General features: G+C 38.6%; 1 protein-coding gene across 11 annotated transcripts in view; it reads right to left on the bottom strand.

Annotated features, from left to right (window-relative positions):
* Reps2 (RALBP1 associated Eps domain containing 2) overlaps nt 1-22,528 on the bottom strand; it is a 226,836-nt gene that overhangs the window by 139,582 nt on the left and 64,726 nt on the right. For 6 of the 11 annotated variants that reach the window (XM_034485279.2, XM_034485281.2, XM_076918711.1 and 3 more), the window contains exons 2-5: nt 22,153-22,276; nt 14,688-14,836; nt 12,285-12,411; nt 6,663-6,760 (exon numbers count right to left, since the gene is read on the bottom strand). In XM_034485279.2, coding sequence (XP_034341170.1) covers nt 6,663-6,760; nt 12,285-12,411; nt 14,688-14,836; nt 22,153-22,276 — 498 coding nt within the window. The remainder of the gene's footprint in view (nt 1-6,662; nt 6,761-12,284; nt 12,412-14,687; nt 14,837-22,152; nt 22,277-22,528) is intronic. The other 5 variants (XM_076918714.1, XM_034485280.2, XM_076918712.1 and 2 more) reach the window with 1 other exon arrangement.

Here is a 22,528-nt window from a genome sequence, read left to right as displayed (position 1 = left end):
TATTGCTAAATCCATACCATGATGTTAATACAACAAAAAAGGGAACAAACTTGCTCCAGGTCATGTAGAGTCAGGCTGGACCTGGGCAGAAACTGTTTTGGTTTATTTTGCTTTGTTTTTCCTGTGCTTCCAATAGCCAATTGTTGCCAAACACCTATATCCAGCCCCAGCTCTCTCCAAAATTCGGATCCATAGAAACATAGAAGTCTTGTTCACCTCCTCTGGGCTGTCTCAAAAGCTCCATTCATGGAATCTAACACTGAACTTACAGCTAGGATTTTTTTCCCAGCACCACTGTTTCTTTCAGTGCTTCCTGGCTTAACAGATGACATTACCATCATCCATCCAGTTCCTGAGCCAGTAGCTGAGGAATGGTATCCAGTGCTTGAAATCCAGTCCTTCCACTTCCCAGCTGTGATCTTTGAAAAACTCAATAAAACATGTACACCTTAGGCTTTGTCATCTAAAATGGAAGTTAAAGTGTTATCCCAGAGTGAACACTGAATTTATGTGCACAAAATTCTAAGCACATAGAAAATGTCTTTATACATTTAGCTCTGTCAGCTTTCTTATCTATTCCCCATCCTTGCCACCTTATACGGCTAATATCCGTTATCCTTCCCACCTGACCTCCATTACTCCCCAAAAAAGCCTTCTTTGACTAACCTCTGTCTGTAAGTCTAGGTTATATTCTACTATCATTTTTCACCTTCAAAGTGCAGCATAATTTTTATTCACATCATATACTATAACCATGTTGTCTTTGTGATGGCTTGATTAATAATTGTGTCCTACAATAGCCTGAAAGTTCCACAAGGGTGGGGCCTATTGATGGCATACATCATTTTATACAGTGTCTGGTACTTTATAGGTATTCACTAAGTATTTGTCAAGTAAAGGGTTCAAGAAGCATATTGCTCAGCAGAAAGGAAACCTAGAGATTAGAAGACAGATCACAGGACACCAATCCAAATAAGGGATCATGGCCTTGCTTCCAGGGAACTTGGCAGGAAGGATCCAGTGGGCCCCATCCTACCCCTGTGAAGCTGAAGATTCACTGCTAAATTTGATCAGTGTTCTACCCACTCAAGATTTCCTCGGTACAGAAACAGAACATACTCTACAGGAACCTGCAGGCCACACCTTAAGTTTTGAGAGGCATCTCTCCAATGCCTTCCCTAATGTAAACATGCCTTCCCAATTTGTGCAGATCTAATGTTTAAAGGCACATATTTTTATACCATGGGATCTCTAAAACATAGCCAAGTACTACATCTGGGGCTCAGCTGAAGAAACAATCTTCCATTACGACTTGAGGGTGAAACTCATCTGTATTGGTCTTAAAGGAGAATGTCTTTGTTTTCTTTTATTTCTTTTTCTTTTCTTTCTTTCTTATTTTTTTTTAGTTAGTGTCTTGAATTTTAGAAGTTGACTTTGAACTATGTGCTCAAGGATGACCTTGAACTCCTGACAGTCCTGACAGTTATTCTCTCAAATAACAGACTTTCAAGAATACTTTTGGGATGTAGTGTAGTAGTAGAGTTTTTACCCGGCATGGGCAAGGCCATGGGGTCTAACCCCACCCAGCAAAACACACACACCCCACAGAGAGGTGATATATTATAATACCTAATGTTTGTTCAAGATGTGATCTAGTCTTCATGTAATATGGAACTTTAATGTTGAGCTAAGTGTTTAATGTACAGGCTTTGATACTGAACTCTGCTAGACTCAAATGCTGGCTCTACCATATACTAGGTATGAAGGAAATCTCAGACTCGCCTCTTGACCTCTCTCAGCCATCCATCTATACTAATAAAGACAGCAGTGCTTAGAGCTTATAATTATAAGAAACATTAAATATATCACATATGGCTTAATTGCTATCTTTTAGAGAGCTCTTTGCAAATAGAACATTGCTTTAAGATCGAGTCCTGTGTCATGTCTAACAATGTCCTATGACCAGAAGCCATTCACTGAACTTGAGGATCTTCTGCAAACTCTTTATTCTCTTCTAAACAAGCAGCCCACTTCTTTGTGGGAGTGTTTGACTTCACTCTTCTATTTTGAGAAGAGCTGCCTGTGCAAAAATGGTCCTTCTTCCTGAGTTCCACAACTGAAAGGTTATACAAACCACCACCCACTTCCTTTTGTCTTTCATGTTAAATAATAAACCTACCCTTTTCCTTTTATTTTATTTTTTCTTGGATATTATATTTACATTTCAGATTTTATCCCCTTACCCCATTCCCCCCATCACCCAGGAACCTCCTATCCCATCCCTCCTCCTCCTGCTTCTATGAGGATGTGCCCCCACCTAACCCCCCCCACTACCACCTCCCCACCCTCAGATTCCCACCCAATGTTCATCCTTCATGGGACCAAGGACCTCCTCTCCCACCTATGCCCAACAAGGCCATCTTCCCCTACATATACAGCTGGAGCCATGGGTCCCTCCCTATGTGCTCCCAGGCTGGTGGATTAGATCCTGGGGAGCTCTGGCTGGTTGGTATTATTGCTCTCCTCATGGGGCCACAAACCCTTTCAGCTCCTTCAGTCTTCTCTCTAACTTCTCCATTGGGAACCCCTTGACCAGATCAGTGGTTAGCTGTGAGCATCCGCCTCTGTATATGTCAGACTCTGGCAGACCTCTAAGGAGACAGCTATATCAGGCTCCTATCAGTATGCACTTCCTGACATCCACATCAATGTCTACCTTTGGTGACTGCACATGGGATAAATACCCAGGTGGAATGATCTCCAGATGGCCTCTCCTTCAGTTTCTGTCCCACACTTTGTCTCCATATTTGCTCCCTTGAGTATTTTGTTACTCCTAAGTAGGAACTTTGTAGGCACTTAGAGCTATGAGTTTTCCTCTTAGTACTGCTTTCATAATCCCACATGTTTTGATATGATGTGTCCTCATTTTCATTAAATTCTAAAAAGCCTTTAATTTCTTTCTTTATTTCTTCCTTGACCAAGTCATCATTGAGTAGTGCATTGTTCAGTTTCCACGTGTATGTGGGCTTTCCATTGTTTTTGTCATTATTAAAGACCAGCCTTAGTCCATGGTGGTCTGATAGGGTGCAAGGGATTATTTCCATCTTTTTGTAACTGTTGAGGCCTGTTTTGTGACCAATTATATGGTCTATTTTAGAGAAGGTACCATGAGGTGCTGAGAAAAAGGTATATTCTTTTGTTTTAGGATGAAATGTTCTATAGATATCAGTTAAATCAATTTGGTTCATAACTTCTGTTAGTTTCACTGTGTCTCTGTTTAATTTCTGTTTCTATGATCTGTCCATTGCTGAGAGTGGGGTGTTGAAATCCCCCACTATTATTGTGTGAGGTGCAATGTATGCTTTGTGCTTTAGTAAAGTTTCTTTTATATATGTGGGTGCCCTTGCATTTGGGGCATCGATGTTCAGAATAGAGAGTTCATCCTGGTACATTTTTCCTTTGATGAGTATGAAGTATCCTTCCTTATCTTTTTTGATTACTTTTGGTTAAAAAACGATTTTATTTGATATTAGACTTGCTACTCCAGCTTGTTTCTTGGGACCATTTGCTTGGAAGATTGTTTTCCATCCTTTTACTCTGAGGTAGTATCTGTGTTTTTCACAGAGGTGTGTTTCCTGTATGCAGCAAAATTCTGGGTCCTGTTTATGTATCCAGTCTGATAGTCTATGTCTTTTTATTGGAGAATTGAGTCCATTGATATTAAGAGATATTAAGGAAAAATGATTGTTGCTTCCTGTTATTTCTATTATTAGATGTGGAATTATGTTTGTGTAACTATCTTCTTTTGGGGTTGTTGGAAGATTACTTCCTTGCTTTATCTGGGTTGTAGTTTCCCTCCTTGTGTTGGAGTTTTCCATCAATTTTCCTTTGAAGTGCTGGATTTGTGGGAAGATATTGTGTAAATTTGGATTTGTCATGGAATATTTTGGTTTCTCCATCAATAATGATTGACAGTTTTGCTGGGTATTGTAGTCTGGGTTGGCATTTGTGTTCTCTTAGGGTCTGTATGATATCAGTCCAGGGTCTTCTGGCTTTTATAGTCTCTGGTGAGAAGTCTGGTGTAATTCTTATAGATCTGCCTTTATATGTTACTTTACCTTTTCCCCTTACTGCTTTTAGTATTTTTTTTTTGTTTTATACATTTGATGTTTTGATTATTATGTGATGGGAGGTATTTCTTTTCTGGTCTAGTCTATTTGGCGTTCTGTAGGCTTCTTGTATGTTTATGGGCATCTCGTTCTTTAGGTTAGGGAAGTTTTCCTCTATAATTTTGTTGAAGATATTTACTGGCCCTTTTAGTTGGGAGTCTTCCCCCTCATCTACACCTATTATCCTTAGGTTTGGCCTTCTCATTGTGTCTTGGATTTCTTGTATATTTTGGGTTAGTAGATTTTTGTATTTTGCATTTTCTTTGACAGTTGTGTCAATGTTTTCCATGGTATCTTCTGCACATGAGATTCTCTCTTCTATCTCTTGTATTCTGTTGGTGATACTTGTGTCTATGACTCCTGATCTTTTTCCTAGGTTTCCTATCTCCAGAATAGTTTCCCTTTGAGATTTCTTTATTGTTTCTACTTCCATTTTTAGATCCTGGATGGTTTTGTTCAATTCCTTCACCTGTTTGGTTGTGTTTTCTTGCAATTCTTTAAGGGATTTTTGTGTTTCCTCTTTAAGGGCTTCTACCTGTTTACCTGTGTTCTCCTCAAATTCTTTGAGAGTGTTATTTATGTCCTTCTTAAAGTCCTCTATCATCACCATGAGAAGTGATTTTAATTTTGAATGCTGCTTTTCCAATGTGATGTGGTGTTCAGGGCTTGCTATGGTGGGAGAACTGGGTTCTGATGATGCCAAGTAACTTTGGTTTCTGTTGCTTACAATCTTGCACTTGCCTTTCACTATCTGGTTAACTCTAGAGCTACCTGCACTCACTAACTCTGACTGAAGCCTGCCTTTCCAGATATCTTGCTTGTGTCAGAACTTCTCACGGTCCAGATGTCTCTGTGATCCTGTGATCCTGAGCTCCAGCTGCTCTGACTGCAGTGTCTCCTCTAGGATGTCTCAGGATATGGTGTCTTCACAGTAGCAGACCAGCTAGGTGTTTGCTGCTCTGAGTGTAGTGACACCTCTAGGATGTCTCAGGATATGGTGGCCACTGCTCTGAGTTCAGTGGCTCCTCTAGGATGTCTCGGGGTACAGTGTTTACATGGGAGCAGACCAGCTGGGTGTCTGCTCCAGCCACAAGCTACCTTTTTCCTTTTTGATATAGTTTCTCCCCATGTACATTCTCTCTCTCTCTCTCTCTCTTTCTTTCTCTCTCTCTCTCTCTCTCTCTCTCTCTCTCTCTCTCTCTCACACACACACACACACACACACACCACACACACACACACACATCTTTGTTTAATAATATACCTTCTCTGCAAAAGAACTTAGACATATTACACAAGACAACATCTGTGAAGGGGGGGACAGAAGGAAAACACTAGAGAATTAGAAGCTGAAAGTATCTAAGCTATGATGTGATCAGCAGAAACTTAATAACATTATATGTGTGCCATAATATTTTATATATTATATACAGAAAGTAGTACTTGCTTATACTTACACATAAATTGCTATTCAAATGGCATTGTCTGATGCACAGAGAGAATACTGAACTACTGCAGCCTTTCAAATGCTTACCACATAATTGGAGACACACAGCAAATGGAAAACAGTTAATTAGGCATTAAACAAGTAGTAATAAAGAATAAGGCAAACACAAGACAGGCTGCTATAGAAAATGTGAAGTTCTACTGAAGAAGGTGCCCCATGATTAAGTAAATAAAGGGGTAGGGATGCTTTAGAAGCATTGAAGATCAAGAGAGAACCTCTAGTTTATTCTAGGGACTGAAAGGGATAGAAACAAATGAAAAAATAAGAAAATATACAAGCAAAAAAGTGTAATGTTTGAATGAAGGGGTACTTTTATACCTTCTTGAAACAAAATAAAGAATAATCAAAAAGCCATGCTCCTCAGTAGAAGACAATCAACTATATTTGACAGGATAGCAGAAGGACAGAGTATGTGAGAGGAAGAAAACTGGTAAGTAAGGATGTAAGGGACAGGAAAGGGTCATGGCGGATACAACGTATGATATATGTGTATGAAATGTTACAGTGAAGCTAAGCAAGGTGACCAACCATGCCTGCAATCTCAGCTTTTGAGAGGTAGAAGCAAAAGAATCAGCCCCAGATACACAAGCAGCCTCACTCTACCCAACAAAAAAAAGTATCAAAACGAAGCCCCTTACTTCATATGCTAACTGTAAAATAATTAATAATTTTAAATGCCATATTTCTTTCATGGTTTTCTTTATAACAGCTATTTTTATTTTTAAGTAACTGTATGCACATGTGGTGTGTATGGGTATGTGCACATGCATGCTGCTATCCATGGAAGACAGAAGAGGGTGTTGGACTACCTGGAGTTGGAATTACAAGTAGTTGTATGTTGTCTATGTGGGTACTTGGACCTGAACATTGATCCTCTGCAAATGCCTGTAGTTACTGAGCCATATCTCCATCTCTAAATGCCATTTCTTCACAGTATAAATATTCTCCCAGTTCTGTCATTGATGTAGGCCTATATCATCACTTACCCGAATAAGAGATGCCTGACGTCGGAAGGATTTGGCTCCTGGAACCTCTGATGAGGGTCCCTCAGGCTGGCCAATGGGCTGCCTACTTTCATATGGAGCTGAAAAACAAGAGAAAATGTTAGCAGGGTATATAAAGATTCCATTTCAAAATTATCATTTCACACTCAAGGAGATGTAGCATGTACTTTTCAAGACAAAAAAATAATAAAGTAACAGGTACATATAATCTGAGAGCTACCTAAGACTCACAAATCTTGATCCTTACCCCCATAATTTCACTAAACTATCTAAAGATATTTAACCAATACCATAAGACCAAAAGGATTCACAGCAGGTTAAGGTTAGGAATAAGACAAGAGGGTGATGCAGTGAGAACCGCAGAGTAAGTCAATAGTAGAAACGTGAAATATTGCAAGTAGTCATTGTTTGGTGCTGGGTTTATTAGGGGGCAGTAATCTTGGACCATGACCTGAAGTAGTGGAGCTCACTTTTGTGTTCATTCATGGTTTTGAAGGATGTGATTTTAGCTTAAAATGAATACTTGGCTGTAGATGAGAATTAAACAAAGGCCTGATTTGAATACTCAGCACCTCCAGCCTTATAAACTGTATCTATCTAGGGATGGGCTGTACTTTGCCTGGATGGCTGATGGGCTATTTTGACTTCCTCCCTCTTTTCTTCTAGTGGGATCAAAACTGAAGCATGTCATGCACTACCACCACTGGATCCCCTATCACTTAAAAAACAATGAATTCAGACATTGGTTGCTCCTTTTACCAATTTAATGCTATATTCAAACAAAGTTTACATTCATTTGGGGGTAGAAAAGTAAAAGCAAACAATAGCCTTGGATTTAAAAAAAATGAATTAGGAACAAATAAAACTCAACTGTATATCAAGTAGAAAACTGTGGAATCCAAATAATATTTTCCCCTAATTGAATTGTACATTTAATTTCTCCCAATAAAGCACAGGAACTATACTATAATTTTTTTTGGAAAGAAAACTGATTCTGAGCCTGAAATGCACTGCCTATTTGATGTGGGCTTAATACTTACACATATCATCTATACATACTAAAAAGTATCATTTAATTTTGAGTGTTTTGAAGTTTTACCTGCATATATACCTGTACAACATGTGTATGCATGAAGCTCATGGAGACCAGAAAAGGGCACTGGATTCTCCAGACCTGGAGTTATGGAGAGCTGCAAGCTTCAGTGTGGGTACTGGGAACTGAACCCAGGTCCTCTGGAAGATCAGTACTCTTCGTGAGTGATTCTCCAACCCCAAAAGGTATCATTTTAGATGAAGAACTTTCTCTGTAGTCCATATTTATGAATACTTTCAGTGGGAAAAGGAGTTTCCTCAAATTTTTATTTTACAATGAATTTTTTAGTTAAGTTTTCTGAGGGCTACAGAGATGACTTAGTGGTTTAAGAGCACTGGTTCCTTTTTCAGAGGTCTCAGGTTCAATTTCCAGTACCCACATGATAGCTCACACCTATAACTATAACTCCAGTCCCAGAGGCTCCAAACACCTTCTTCTGGCCTCCACAGACACCACAAGGACTTGGTGTACTGACTTACATGCAGGCAAAACACTTGCAAATGTAACATAAAAATAAAGGTTAGATTTTTTTAAATAAAATAAGCCTTGTAATTCTTTTAAAATTATAGATAAATACCAAAATCTAGTTATAATGTATAAATACCTCCCTATTTAAATGTATTCAATTCATCATATAATCCCTAAAGAAAATTAATATGAACTTTGAACACTAAAACTTAACATTATAATATACTATAAAAATAAATGGTTATCTTTCTTATTGTACAGAATGTAAAACCAAGTATACAAAAATGAATAAATGTATTATATATTTATTATCCTACTAAAAATAACCAAAATATTTTAAATGATGTTACTACCTTTAAAATAAGTTTCTATGCCTCAAAAATGAATGATATTCTATACTCCTTTTATTTCCAGAACACATAATAATGGCCTTGCCAAATATGGTAACAAGACAGTTAAATATAACCAGCTCTAACAGAAAGGAAAAATTATCACCCAAAATGAAGCCATTTCTCATCTCTGTGGGCTAACACTTAGAGGACTTAAAATATATAAATATATAAATTGCTTCCTTCTGTAACTTACTTATAAATAAAATTGGGTGGTAAGCAGAGGTGGCTGTTATGGCACCACATTTAGCATGGTTTGATGGTTTTAAAATAAAGAATGTACAACAATAACACATCAAGAACACCAAACAGGCTGGACCATTGTGTACCTGTAAGCTTAGCAGGCTGAACTGGTACTCATGAGACCCTGCCTCAAAAAAGAGAGTAGAGAAAAGAAAGGAAAGAAACAGGACAGGAAGGAAGGAAGGAAGGAAGGAAAGAAAGAAGGAGGGAGGGAGGGAGGGAGGGAAGAAAGGAGAGAGAAGCAGAGAGAGAAGAAAGGAAGAAAGAAACAAAGAACACAACAAACCCTTCAGGCTCACAACTGCATTTTTTCATTTCTTCCTAGCAACTAGAACACCAAATTATAACAGATTAAAATATCTAAGTGATTGCCTGGCAACACATTTAGTGCATTTCAAAACCTACTAGGAGTACACGTAAATGTAGAACTACAAAAGACAATTTCATAGCTATTCTAAGTCTTCAAAGCACATTTCAACTTGTAGGCAAGTATTTTCCTCTGACAAGTAAGATTTTTTTTCCATGTTGATGGAACCGCAATAAACTGTTCATATGAACTGCACCTTACCAAAAGGTTTTAAGCACAGTAAGCAAAAGTATAGCTAGGAATCTAGTGCTTATAAATTCTAATGAAACCCATGGACTTGTACTTTCCATAACAGAGAGGGTTCATCTACCCCAAAGGAGACCCATAGGGGAAGAGGGTACCATGTGAACCTCAGCTCAAATCCCTTACCTATAGGGATCATAACATGGAAAGACAGATGTATTTTACCAGTCAGGCTTCAATGAAAACTCAGCTAGACAGGAGCTTACTTTAGAGAGACAGGTTTTTCTTCTACTATGGGAAAAGGCTAGGTTGGCCAAGGCTGCCTGTGGCTGAAAAAGTGGGTATCTAAATCAACCACATATCTAAGGAATGTGCTCCATTTAGCTACATGAGCAACAAAGCTGATAATCAGGCCAGCAGCAATCTGATTTCTTGCTTGCTCCTCAACTGAACCTAAACTCAGGAAAAGGGTACATATTGTTCAGTGCCTCAACTCTCTTCCTTATCAAATGAAACTCAAAATATGCAAGTCAAAAGCAAACCAAGTAATTCTTCAATTCCTTTATAAGAGGTTTCATATAGAAGTAGACACATCATCTTTCTCCAAGGAGAGGACTCTTTTGTAGAACCCTGAAGATGTCATTGAAACTGAAGATTTCACTTTCAAAGTGGAACTGTGGCTGTTTTCACACCCCTACCCAAAGATTCTACTCCTAAGTGTCAAGAAAATGACAATGTAAGTCATAAAAAGACTCGTGAACAAATTTTATGGTATCCTTATTCATAATAGCCAAACACTACAGATAATCCATGATTATCCTTGCAATTAAATATCCCAAATAATAAAATGAAAGGACTATCAATACAATGATAGGAATTTTGACTGTTACATTGAGAACACAGCAGACATAAGTATAGAATCAGTCTGCATGTTTCCCTTTGCATGAAGTTCTAAAAGAAGTAAAACTAATCAAAATTGACAAAAGTCATAATAGTGCTGCATTTCAGGGTAGGGTGTGGTTGGAAAGAGGCATGTGCAGTGCAATGGGATGGTTTGACATCAGTGGTACCTACATGAACATCAATACCAACCAACCAGAGCTCCCCAAGGTCTAAACCACCAGCCTGAGAGCACATAGGGATGGACCCATGACTTCATCTGTACATGAAGGGGAGGATGGCCTTGTTGGGCATAGGTGGGAGAGGAGATCCTCGGTCCCATGAAGTATGAACACCAAGGGGGGGGGAATTCGAGGGTGGGGAGGTGGGAGTTGGGGGTAGGTGGGGGCACATCCTCATAGAAGCAGGAGGGGGAGATGGGATAGGAGGTGCCTTGGTGGGGGGAAGAGGGATTAGGAGATAAAATCTGAAATGTAAATATAATATCCAATAAAAATAAAAAAATAAAAAGTTTATGGAAAGAAAAATCACTCCAAAAAATTTTTAATTAAATACTTCAAATATGTGCACTTTGTCATACACAGATTTTACCACTTTCAAAGAAAGTATAAAAATGAATGATGTCATACAGAGCCTTGGCATCAACTCCTCAGAGTCTAGAAAGGAGGGAAGCAGGCTGCCTCTTCAGTGCAGCAGGGACAGGAGCCCACTTAGCATAGGATGAGAGGATGGAGCAGGAAATAGAGGACACAAACAAGGACTATCAAAGGTCAAGCTTAATGACAGGCTGACTTAATAGAACACAGATGGACTTACCTGTGACTAAACATTAATTTCTAAGCCCAAATTAGATTTGAAATAGAAGAAACAATTGTACGTCTTTTTAAAAAGGCAAATCATACAAGAGAAAGTACAAGAGGAAAATGAATTCTCAACCCTGTTGTAGTTTCATACATCGATGAGATAGATAATTTTCAGGAGAAGTTTTTAACTCTCTATTAGAAACACCATCTTGCATTGCATAGAATGTAATTTCCAGAGGAGTTTACATTCAGATTTCCACTGAATCTTCTTAACACCCTCATCACTGTTTTTAAAAGAAAAAAAAAAAAAGACGGTTCATAGAAGCTCAACGGTTTGCCTAAAAGCATTCAGAAAATCCTGCAGAAACTAAGTCATTTCCACCATATCCCACAGACTGGGCAGAGGACTATAGGACATTCTACTCTGGAATACATTAAACTGGTCATATCTGAAACTAGAGATGTGAACCACAGAATAACAAGGTGCTGCAGTAAATTTATGGAGCTTCACACATTGCAGTCTGGACAGCCAACTCTGCAAGTCATCCTGAGGACCAACTCACGCATTTTACCCCTGAACTGACCAAGAAAGCATAAATATGAGCAAGCAGACAGCCCCAGAACTAGGCATGTTTCATGTTTCTCAGTGAAACGCTACCACTAGAATTTCCTTTATCCTTATTCTAAAACATAAAAGCTCAATATTTCATTCATGTCCCCACTCCTTAAAGATTGGGTCAACTCTTTTGCTTTTTGCAGTTTTATTTTTAAAGAATTTTCATAAAAGCAGTTACTGAGTAAATATGTTTAGTGTCCTTGCAGAAGGAAATAACAATTCTCATAAAAATACAACCCCTTTATACATGCTACATTCCTTTAATGCTATTTGAATATGAAATATTAAATCATCTAAATAGTTGTTTACGAGTCTAAAGACGAACCAGCTTCCAGACTAGGAAACAAAGCAATACTGAGATATGCTTAATTTCATTTTAAAAAAAAAACTTTGCTTAAGAATATAAAATGAAATTGAGCCATGTTTCCAAAGACAAGAGTAATTAAATCAGGAAATTAAGCAGCTGGTGGCACTGCTGCCTGGTAGATTAAGAAGACTCTAAGACATTGCTTGTGACAGCTGGCCCCCTGGCCGCCTCTTACCTGGATGCATCTGTTCTGTGCCGCTCCGCAGTTTGCTGTAGCCATGGCTCAAGGACACCCTCTGGTAATGAGGCGGGGAAGAAGGAGGGGAGGCGAGGGGTGACATCCTGGGAGACTGTGCTTCCTGCTTCAAAAAACCAGAGCAGAGTTCAGAGGCAACCACTGGAGAAGCCTGGCATTTTGAGCTGCAGTTTAAGAAGCAAAATGTGACTCTAAAGCTGGTGACCTGGCTGATTTAACAAATGGGGAGAAATGTTTCCTCAAAAATGCAGCATAGCAAAAAGGTAGTATCAAAGATTCATTCCGAAGGCACCTAGAGAATACAGGCTCACCAGTGCTGTGCTACCTAAATTACTAATACCAGCCCGAAACTCTTGCAGTGAGCCCAAAAATGTTTTCCTCTGGAAAATCAAAGACACTGATCACATGAGAGAACATTCATAAACCTTAATTTTGGACAGATTCCATTTTCATTCAATTAATGAATTAATGAGTCTTCCTTTCTAAGATTCCTATTTACTGAATTTGTATTCACCAAGTATAAATCCAGAAAATGCGATAAACTTTATATTTTAAATGTTTAATGTTTAAGGATGGGTATTCTTAGAGCTAAGACAAAATTAAATGTTGAGTTGTTGTTTCACATTGAGAAACTTCAAAACATAGCCACCCAATAAAAGATGGCTCAAAATACTAAGATAGATGAAAGCCTTCACAGGTCCAATTGGAATCCCAACTCAACTATGAACATGATACAAGAATCTAGGCCAAATAAGCAGCCTGGGCCTCCTTAATGGATTTCATCCTCCTCCTTGTCCTTATCCTCTTCCTCCTCCTCCTTTTATTTTTTTAAGGACTACTAATAGACTGTAAGCATGAGGTACCCAAAGAACAGAGATATAATGTTTTTTATAACCCTAAGACTATATTGGATTCTTTAATTTAAAAACAAATACATGATCTGAGACAAGACCTAAAAACTTTCTGGGGAATCTACCACATTGGTATAAACTCATACCAAGCCGGGCGGTGGTGGCTCACTCCTTTAATCCCAGCACTTGGGAGGCAGAGGCAGGCGGATTTCTGAGTTTGAGGCTAGCCTAGTCTACAGAGTGAGTTCCAGGACAGCCAGGGCTACACAGAGAAACCCTGTCTCGAAAAACCAAAAAAATTAAAATAAAATAAATAAACTCATAACAAAGTATACAGACTACAAATTCCTGTGTCTTTCTAATATGCCACTTAAATGATTAAAGCAACCTTACACAGAGTTCTTTAACAAAATGAGATACACCTCTTTTAACTATAAACATAAAACTTTAGCCAGGCATGATGAAGCACACCTGTAATACAGCATTCAGAAGGCAGGAAGACCACCTAAGTCTGATATATAGACAAACCCTGTGTGTCAAAAAATAAAAATAAATAAAGGAACTTGCAACATTGAATATCCAAAACCATCAAAGTAAACCATGTAAGCTAACTTTCTAATATAACCATCTAATATTCATTGCATTTTTAAAACATCTTGGTTCAATTCTTCCTAAAATATAGCATGTTCCTTTACCTTACAGAAGACACTGTTGAATATAATCTGATTCTCTGCACATCTCTTTATCAAAAGAATGTTATGTCATAATGACTGTCTCTTCCTGATAGGCCCACTATAATGGCATCCTTTTGTCTTTATTAATCACCACCTGTGATGATTGCAATCAGTGGCCTGATTTTAAAAGCCCATCCTCCCTATTCTGGTTCTGAGCCTGGTAAGTAGGTAATAGCATTTGTAGAGATGCCGTTCTACATGTTTCCCAAGAAAGGATTCCCTGACCAAAAAACAAAAGAGTTTGGTAAACATAGATCTCCAGGTCTCTTTACAGTAGAACCTGCCTGTTGATATACATTCTAAATTTCCAAGGCTGACTTAGTCTTTCTCATAAGAATGGGATATGAGGACATACTTTCCAACCATGTTTGATCATAGATTCTTTCAGGGTTTCTTTTTGGAGGGGAACACTTGCTAACTCCTAGACATTCCATTTCTTCTGTTTGGTTTTAGCTTTGTTGTTTGTTTCCATGTTGTTTTAGAACACATCACATGTCAATAAAGCCATTTAGAAAACCTCTGACCTAGATAAATCAAATAAGTGTATTAAATCAATGGCACTATTTGAGACACAATTCTACACTAAGGCAGATTCTAAAGGGCCAGTGGGTGGCTAGCAGTAATTCCTATGTGTCAGCTTCTTCTTGCTACAAGAAAACTTCCCTGGCTCATTTTCAAGTCTGTAATTGTGTTCCAGATGGCAATATTTGCTGGGAGTTTGGCAACAGACAAGAGGCTGTGCTACATGAGGCCACGCAGTCAGAATCAAATGAACATGCCAAATCAGACACCTTTACCTGTTTATCCTCATCATCCATTCTTTTGAAGGAATTTTTCTCTGTGGTTAAGTATGGAATCTGAACCTTCGTTCCATGCAGCTCAGCTGGGTTTCCAAACCGTATCTCACCATCACTCTTCGACATCACAAAGCGAGGCAGAGGCAGTTCTTTAGAAGCAGAAGTAGAAAAGCTTCTGTGAGGCTTTATCTTAAAACTGCAAAATGGGGAGCTCAATGGCCCAAAAATGAATCAATTTAAGGGAAAATTCCAGACCACTAAATATAGTTTAAATTTTAGTTCAGGCACAATGGAGACTTCTATAATAATGTCACAAGAAAGAAATGTAATGCTTAACCAAGGTATTCCAGCATAACATTTTTCCATGCTGCTAGAATCATCACAGAACAAATTCAGGTTTGGGACGAACTCCCACTTGATTCTGGGCGAAAAAAAGGATGTAAAATTTTATCAAAACAAGAGGCAACGATAGCGAGCAAAGCTCATAAATGCTTAAGTACACCAGATGCAGTGTTAGGGACTGCAAATACCGACCCATTTATCTTCACAGCAATTCTGTAGATAAACTAGCATTAGCAACTCCCTTTACAGCTGTAGAAAGTGATGTGAAGAAGCTACAGAATGTCCCCCAGGACTACACAACTCATCTCTGGGCAAGATGCAGTTTGAACCCAAGCAAGCTGGTTCTTGCCAGTGACCTACATTAATGATTCCTGGGGTAAATTTACTGGGTTAGTTTCCCACTCAATATTTTTTTTTTGAATTTTCACACTCAATCTCTGTTTGCCTGTTGATAAGAGAGTGGTATGCAGTCAGAGTAATTATTCTAACATTTAGCCATTCTAAAGTCAAAACCACGGGACACTCACAGTACAAAATGGTCTGCCTGGTATATTTACTTATCTTTCAAATTCTGACAAACTATTCTGAAAATGAAAATGATTCTTTGGCATGCTTCTGGTTCTCAGCACAGCAAGTCACATACAAGCATGTGACACAAAGATCCAAACAAATAAGGATAATGTTGTGGATTAGGCATAATGATTTGCATCTGTAGCCATTGTTCAAGATAATTCCCAGTGTGCCTATGCACTTCTGTCATCCCTCCACTCCAAAAACACAGCTGTGCTTCCAATGATGTGCTAAAGCCAGGAAACATCTTAGCAACAGCAAGTATGCTACTCCCCAGGCAAAGAAGGCCCCTGGTTCACTAATATCCACATGTTTATTTTTAGTTGCTATGTCCACATTTGAGTCAAAGAGGTAGGCAATTATGACAAATCCCTGTGTGATCAATCAGCTAAGGACCCAAGAGACAAAATAGATAAATCAACCTGAAAACTTAAATCAAGACTCTTCTCTAAAGAAGATGGTCACCATTTTTAATGTCTGAATGTTTCCCAACCATGGGCAGCTCTCCAGCACTGAAGGCAGAAATGGATTTCAAAAGGGAAAAGGTAAAAAGAAATTCCAGAGTCTTGGTGAGTCACACAGAAGCTGATTCTGCAGCTCTGTTCACAGAAATATCTCTTTCAAATAGGTCTCACAAATGGATCTAAACTATAGGACAAGAGCATACAAAATACTTTCTACTCTGGCTGGCCATGAAACTATCGGTCTACTTCAAATATTTCTTCAAGCAAAAAAGTCAAGATGCTTGGTATCTATAAGCTCCCTGGCCAATGCATTCGGTCTAGGGAACAATGGAATGCAAGTGTCGAATTACAAACATTAACAGCTGTACCAGGACTCCACCATACCCTTAAGGACACTGTCACTTCACACATTCTCCCACTTTGGCTATGGCGTTTCTCCAGAATCATTTGCCTAGGAAACAAGCTTTCGCCTCCAGATGGCCACCAGACAGTGAAAGACACAATACAGCTGAATTCTTCCTGGACTTTCTTCAGTCCTGGGATTTTATACAACTCTCACTTAGCAGAATTGGAACCGTATATCTTATCCTTGGCAAATCATGACCGTATCATCTCCCTGAAGCTGCTACAAGCTTTTAAAAAGGCAAAACTTCACGTCTTTGGACTGAATATTTTTTTGTCATCTGTACATTGAACTTGATAGTGAAGCTTTATAGAAAATTAACCAGTAAAGCACCTACTATACAGTGTTGTATGCCAAGTGATCACAGGAGGTCGTTTTGTAGTCATTGCTTAGAATCTTATATCCCAATCATAATTAAATTAACACATGAAAAAACAAGGTAAGACCAGCAAGTATTCTTAACTGCCATCTCTCCAGTTCCCTAGAAATTTTTGTTCAGTGACTAAGGGCACTTTCTCTGAAATCATGAGTACCTGAGCAAAAAAGTAAGCAAGGACAACTCCAAAGTCTTAGTGACTCTGTGGATCACACAGAAGCCAATCCTGTGACTGTTCAGAGAAAGTTGTGTCTTTCAGCTCAGTCTGCAAAAAGGACATAAAATGAGACAAGAGTATACAAAATACTTTCTACCACGGTCCAGCCATGAAAAGATAAGTCTACTTCAAGTATTTCTTCAGGAAAAAAAAGCCAAAAGATGCTTGATATCTATAAGCTCCCTGGCCAATGCATTTGGTCCAGGAAACAATGGAATGCAAGTGCCGCATTACAAACATTAACAGCTGTACCAGGACTCCACCCTACCCTTAAGGACACCGTCACTTCATATGTTCTCCCACTCTGGCTATGACACTTCTCCAGAATCATTTCAAATTCCCAGAACCTATGTAAAAATGTGGGCATGGCTGTGTGTGTGTGTGTGTGTGTGTGTGTGTGTGTGTGTGTAACTTCAGCACTGTGGAAGGAGATGGGAATATCCCAATAAATTGCTGGCCAGCCAGTATAGCTGAAAGAGCAAGCATTCTCCAATTCAACAAGAGACCCTGTCTCAAATCAATAAAGTGGACATCAGTAGATAATGACAGATGTCGTGGACCTCTACTTGCACATGTATAGGTGTGCACACACAGACACATGCATACAACACACATACAGAGGGAGAAAGAGAAAAGATTACAAAAAAGAAAAAATCGAAATGAAATAAGTTGGTCACAAAAACCAAATACCTACATCAAGGGTAGTAAAATACAAATAAGTAGAGAGCTGTAGACTGGCTGCCAGAGATAAGGAGTGATGGGAAAATGGGTAGTTGTTTAATCAGATTTTCTATCTGACAATGGGAGGTGGGAAATTTCTAGAAACTGCATCTACAACAAAATGAATAGAGTTAACACTACTAAATTTCAAACATAAAATGGTTAAGAGGGGAAATTGTGTGCCATATGAATTTTATAACAAGAATTTTAAATTTTTAAATGAAAATTTAAAAAGTCAAATTAGTTTTAATTACTTTAACCCCATATCATTATTTCAACATGTGACATAAAATGGTGAAAGAAGTTGATATAGCACAGGGATATAAGCACTCTGCCTAGCATGCTCAAATCCCTAGGTTTAATTCCCAGCACAGCCAAAATATAAATATAAATCAATAAAGTATTTTATATTTGTTTTTAGTGAAAACTCTTCAAATGCAAATGTAGATTGTACTCTTACTGCATACCTCAATGCTTGTCATTAAAATGTCCTGAACATTTTAAATGTTCAGGAGACACATGTGGCTCTTTGGAATGGAATGGAAAAGCCACAAGATAAATGGATCACTGTGGTCAGAAATCTGTATCTTAATAAGAACTATTATAATGTTAAATATGACCAAGTGAGTGAGTTTTCCTCAAACAATAAATACATAATATTTTGTATGTAGTTATACCTTATACAGATCACTAAAATACACCATTTGGAGAGTTTTGACTTGCATGTATGTGTGTGTATGTCAGAGACAGGATAGGGAGGGAGATCCGGCATATAAATTAAAATACCAAATTTTCTTTCATGTCCCTTCACTCCCTTCCCCCACTGTCAGTGTGTAGTTTCCTGGTAAGACCTAGAGATTTTATTAGATAAAAGAGTCAAAGAGCAGCAAGATGACTCGACGTCTAAAGATGCTTGTCATCAAGCCTGACGACCTGAGTTTGATCTCTGGGACTCATGTGGTAGAAGGAAAGAACCAACTCCCCAAAGTAGTCCTCTAACATCTACACACATACTGTAGCACATATGCAACAAGCATACACAAACACACACACACACACACACACACACACACACACACACATACACACTTAGGTGTAATTTTGTTTATTTTGTTTTTTATTTTGTATTTATTTTGTATTTTATTTTGTTTATTTTGTTTTAAAAATTCTACCAGAGAGTTCTATAATAAGCATAAATAATCAAAGGTGAAAGTACTGCTCATAAGCTCATAAGGTTGGACATGACCTTGAGGAGGGAGGAGGCAAAAAACAAGCTGAAGTCAAAAATATGTGTAGAGAGAAGGCATGCCTAGAAAACACAATTGGTCAGCCATCCAGTTGGGGATCACTATGCACAGGGGGGATTTGTTCAGAGCAACTTGAGATCCCCATAGGAAGGCTGAGATGGGGAGAAGGTATGATGGAAGCTGTTAAAAGAGCCACTAAATTTTAAAAAGAAAAAGAATTGAGGTATTAGGCAAAAGCATTAGCAAAAGGGCTCAACTGACTTTGGCTTAAGGGGAAATCCCAACACAATATTTAGTATTCAAATGTCCATCTCTGCTTAAGGAAGGAATTACACACACAGCAGGCTCACTTGGCTCCATCCTTACCCCCTGGGATTCTTACTCCACCCCTGGCCATCCTATGCACCCACCCTAAGGAGTTGTCTTTTCTACAAAGTGCTTGTCCCATCCAAAAGATTCTCTTCTAGCCTTCAAAGACAAAGTTTGCCAAATAAGCAGTGCACAGAGTCTACCCCTGCCCTCTGTTCAACTAGAGAATCTCTGCTTCTGTTTTTCTTGGATACAATAATTCTTGTTTGAAGACAGAGGAAAAAACCCCACTGAAACAAGAATCAGTGCTCCAAAATCTTTCTACCTCACTCAGGATCTAAAGGCCAGGGAGGCGGCAGGATTAGAAACCCCACCATACCTACAAAGGCTTGATCCTCATCTTTCAGGCAACTTGGTACTTCCTTGCATATTAGACTGGACAGTTTGTTATTGTGGGGGAAGGGGTCTTGTTCCATATAGTGTAGGACATTTAGTACCATCCTTGGCCTCTGCCCATTAGATGACTGTAGCATCCTCTCCACTGTTATGACAAACAAACATATTGACATATAATAGCTGAAATCTCCTGAAGGTACGAAGTCCCCTGGGTTGAGAATGGTCATTTTCCAGCCATGAACCACAAGAGTAAAATGAAGTATAGTGGTTTGAAATTATAACATGGCTCACAAACTTTGTGATTTCATACAACAGTAAAAATTTCTACCATCTCACCAAGGATCCACATAAAGTTGCCAAATTTTGACTTTGCCAAGAATTTTAAGGCCAGGTGTCATTTGGGAGGCTGAAACAGTTGTACAAGTCACGGGCTCAAGGCCAAGCTGGGCCACAGCGTGAGAAGCAGCCTCACAAACAACAATGAAGTGTTTTGCCCCAAACTATAACTCAATAAAAGGACACCTAAAAATAGGGAGAAAACTTTTGGGAATAAACACATTCATGCTATAAAGTAACTCATCTTTCCTACTAGTTCTCTCTCTTTCAATTGCAAATTGTGTCAAACTACCAAGAGTATGAGCCATTTTGGAGAAACAGAGTCCTAAAGATAACAGGAATCGTACCATTGCAGTAGCAGGGCTCAGAGATCTCAAGGGCACTACAGAAAAGAAATCAAGGGGCCTGTTACCTGAAGAAGAGCAGGAAAACCCAAAACTTTATTTCCCATACCCTAACTGAAGTCAAAGCCCTCCTTTCCATTAAGCATGAAGGCAGCCAACTCCTATGGCATCATTATAGTACTTGCAACTTTCCAGGGTTTTTTTAAGTGTCATTACAGTTGTAAACATATTCATTACTGTTCTGCAGGTGTGATAGCTGTTTCAACCACTGTGGGAACTTTTATTTAATGCATTAATAAAGATGTATATTGCTATTGATATGTTAATAGGTTTCCTTTATAATCCTATTCCTTTGGACATATTTGAAACACTGCTCTGGGCTGGAGTGGAAGTTGGTAGAAAAGTATATGCTTATTATGGCCAAGGCCCTGGGTTTGATTCCAGGACCCTAAAATAAAAATAAAGCCCAAGAAGAATTTAATTTTTACAGCACCTCCCCTCCAAAAAGGTTAAGAAGCCTAGCCTGCATGGCGTCTAACCCTCCATTAGTCCTCACACATGTTCAGTCTCCAAAGAGGAAAGACAGCAGGAACTCTTTGTGGTCCATAAGTCCCACTCCTACTCACCTGCTGAACTGTTCAGTTATTGATTGAATTCTAGTTGCAACCAGGGTGAGGCTACAAAAATGCTTAGTATCAACATGAGGGAGGAGTATAACCAGTAGGGTCATGTTAAATGCTTATTTAGCACTTAAACAATATTGATATTATGTGTTCCCTTAAATGGTGTGTCCTGTGCGCCAATATCATGAAATATATAGTCATACTATATGCAAAGTTCTTGGAAATGTTTCATATAACTTTCATGAAGAAGTTACTCTCAATCCTGGTTCCCTGTAAGAACTACCAACAGAGTTCTCAAAAGTCCCACTACCCTGGATGGACCCCGGGCTAATTAAATATAAAGTTTACATCTTTTCACTTTGTATTTAAAGCACTCCAGATGATTTATTTCAAGGGAATGGGTGATGAGCAAACTAGAAGCACTTCTGTACAACTCCCTTGAGCACTTCTAGGGAATCTGAATTCTGACCGATTTAGTTTAGAGTGACAAATGATTATAAAATGCCTTCCCCGTGTGTCAGCACCTGGATCTTCAGAACTCCAAAAAGGCAAAGGAACAGAGCTCAGTGGTAGAACCCTTGTCCCATATGCACAAGATGCCCTGGGTTCCATCCCAGCATGAGAAAGAACAAAAAAAGCAGAAGAGAACTCTTGAGAAGATAAATTTATTCTGCCAAAATCTTAGTACCTAAGTCATTGGAACAGCTAATTCAGGAACACAGATTTAAAAGATGAGCAGACAGGACTAGAGGGAAGACAAGGACAGCTAGGTCCATGGCACTCTTTCATTATTCCATCCTAATCCCTAATAGAGCCTTAAATGATATTACTGGTACCTCAAGTGGAAATTAAATGGAATGTTATTATTTGCCACAGTCTGGAGAATTCCTGTCCCAATGTCATCTTGCTAAAGAATAAGATCTCTCTTAGCTGCCAGCTGAAAGGATCTAATCCCAGGTCACTATGAATTTTTTTCCCATCTGAAGAAGAAAACAGAAACTAAAACTACCTGATAAGGAGTTTCCTTATATTTAACAGAGAAGGTAAGATACACTGAAAAGATTCACACAAATAAGAAACCTGTTGTAGACAATAAAACATAAATATGAACTACTCACCACATTTAATACTCTCTGTCCTCACAGGGAGGCCAGACTGTGCTGCAGCAATCAATTTCAGGGCAACGTAAAACTGTGTTGGGCCAAAATAACCAACTCGCTTTGCACCACACAGTTCTGTGATCTGAAAAAGACAAGAAAAATGATCCTGAAAACCCCATTTCATAACAGGAAAAATGAGGCAAAGCTATATGATGAAACCTCAAAATTTTCACAGTATAACTAACAAAAAAGTACCCTCAGGAACCTACATGTACGCAATGGTCCAGTGGTTTTTTCCCTCTAGTTTACAGAGAAGTTTTTGATTCAAATCATTAATTTCTGCCTACTCACAATGTTTCAGAACTGATTATTCCTCCTCTTTTGAAGACAAAAA

The sequence above is a fragment of the Arvicanthis niloticus genome, chromosome X (assembly GCF_011762505.2).
Source record: "Arvicanthis niloticus isolate mArvNil1 chromosome X, mArvNil1.pat.X, whole genome shotgun sequence".
NCBI lineage: Eukaryota > Metazoa > Chordata > Mammalia > Rodentia > Muridae > Arvicanthis > Arvicanthis niloticus.
The sequence above is the reverse complement of the archived record's forward strand: the minus strand, read 5'-3'. Positions and strand labels throughout refer to the sequence as shown.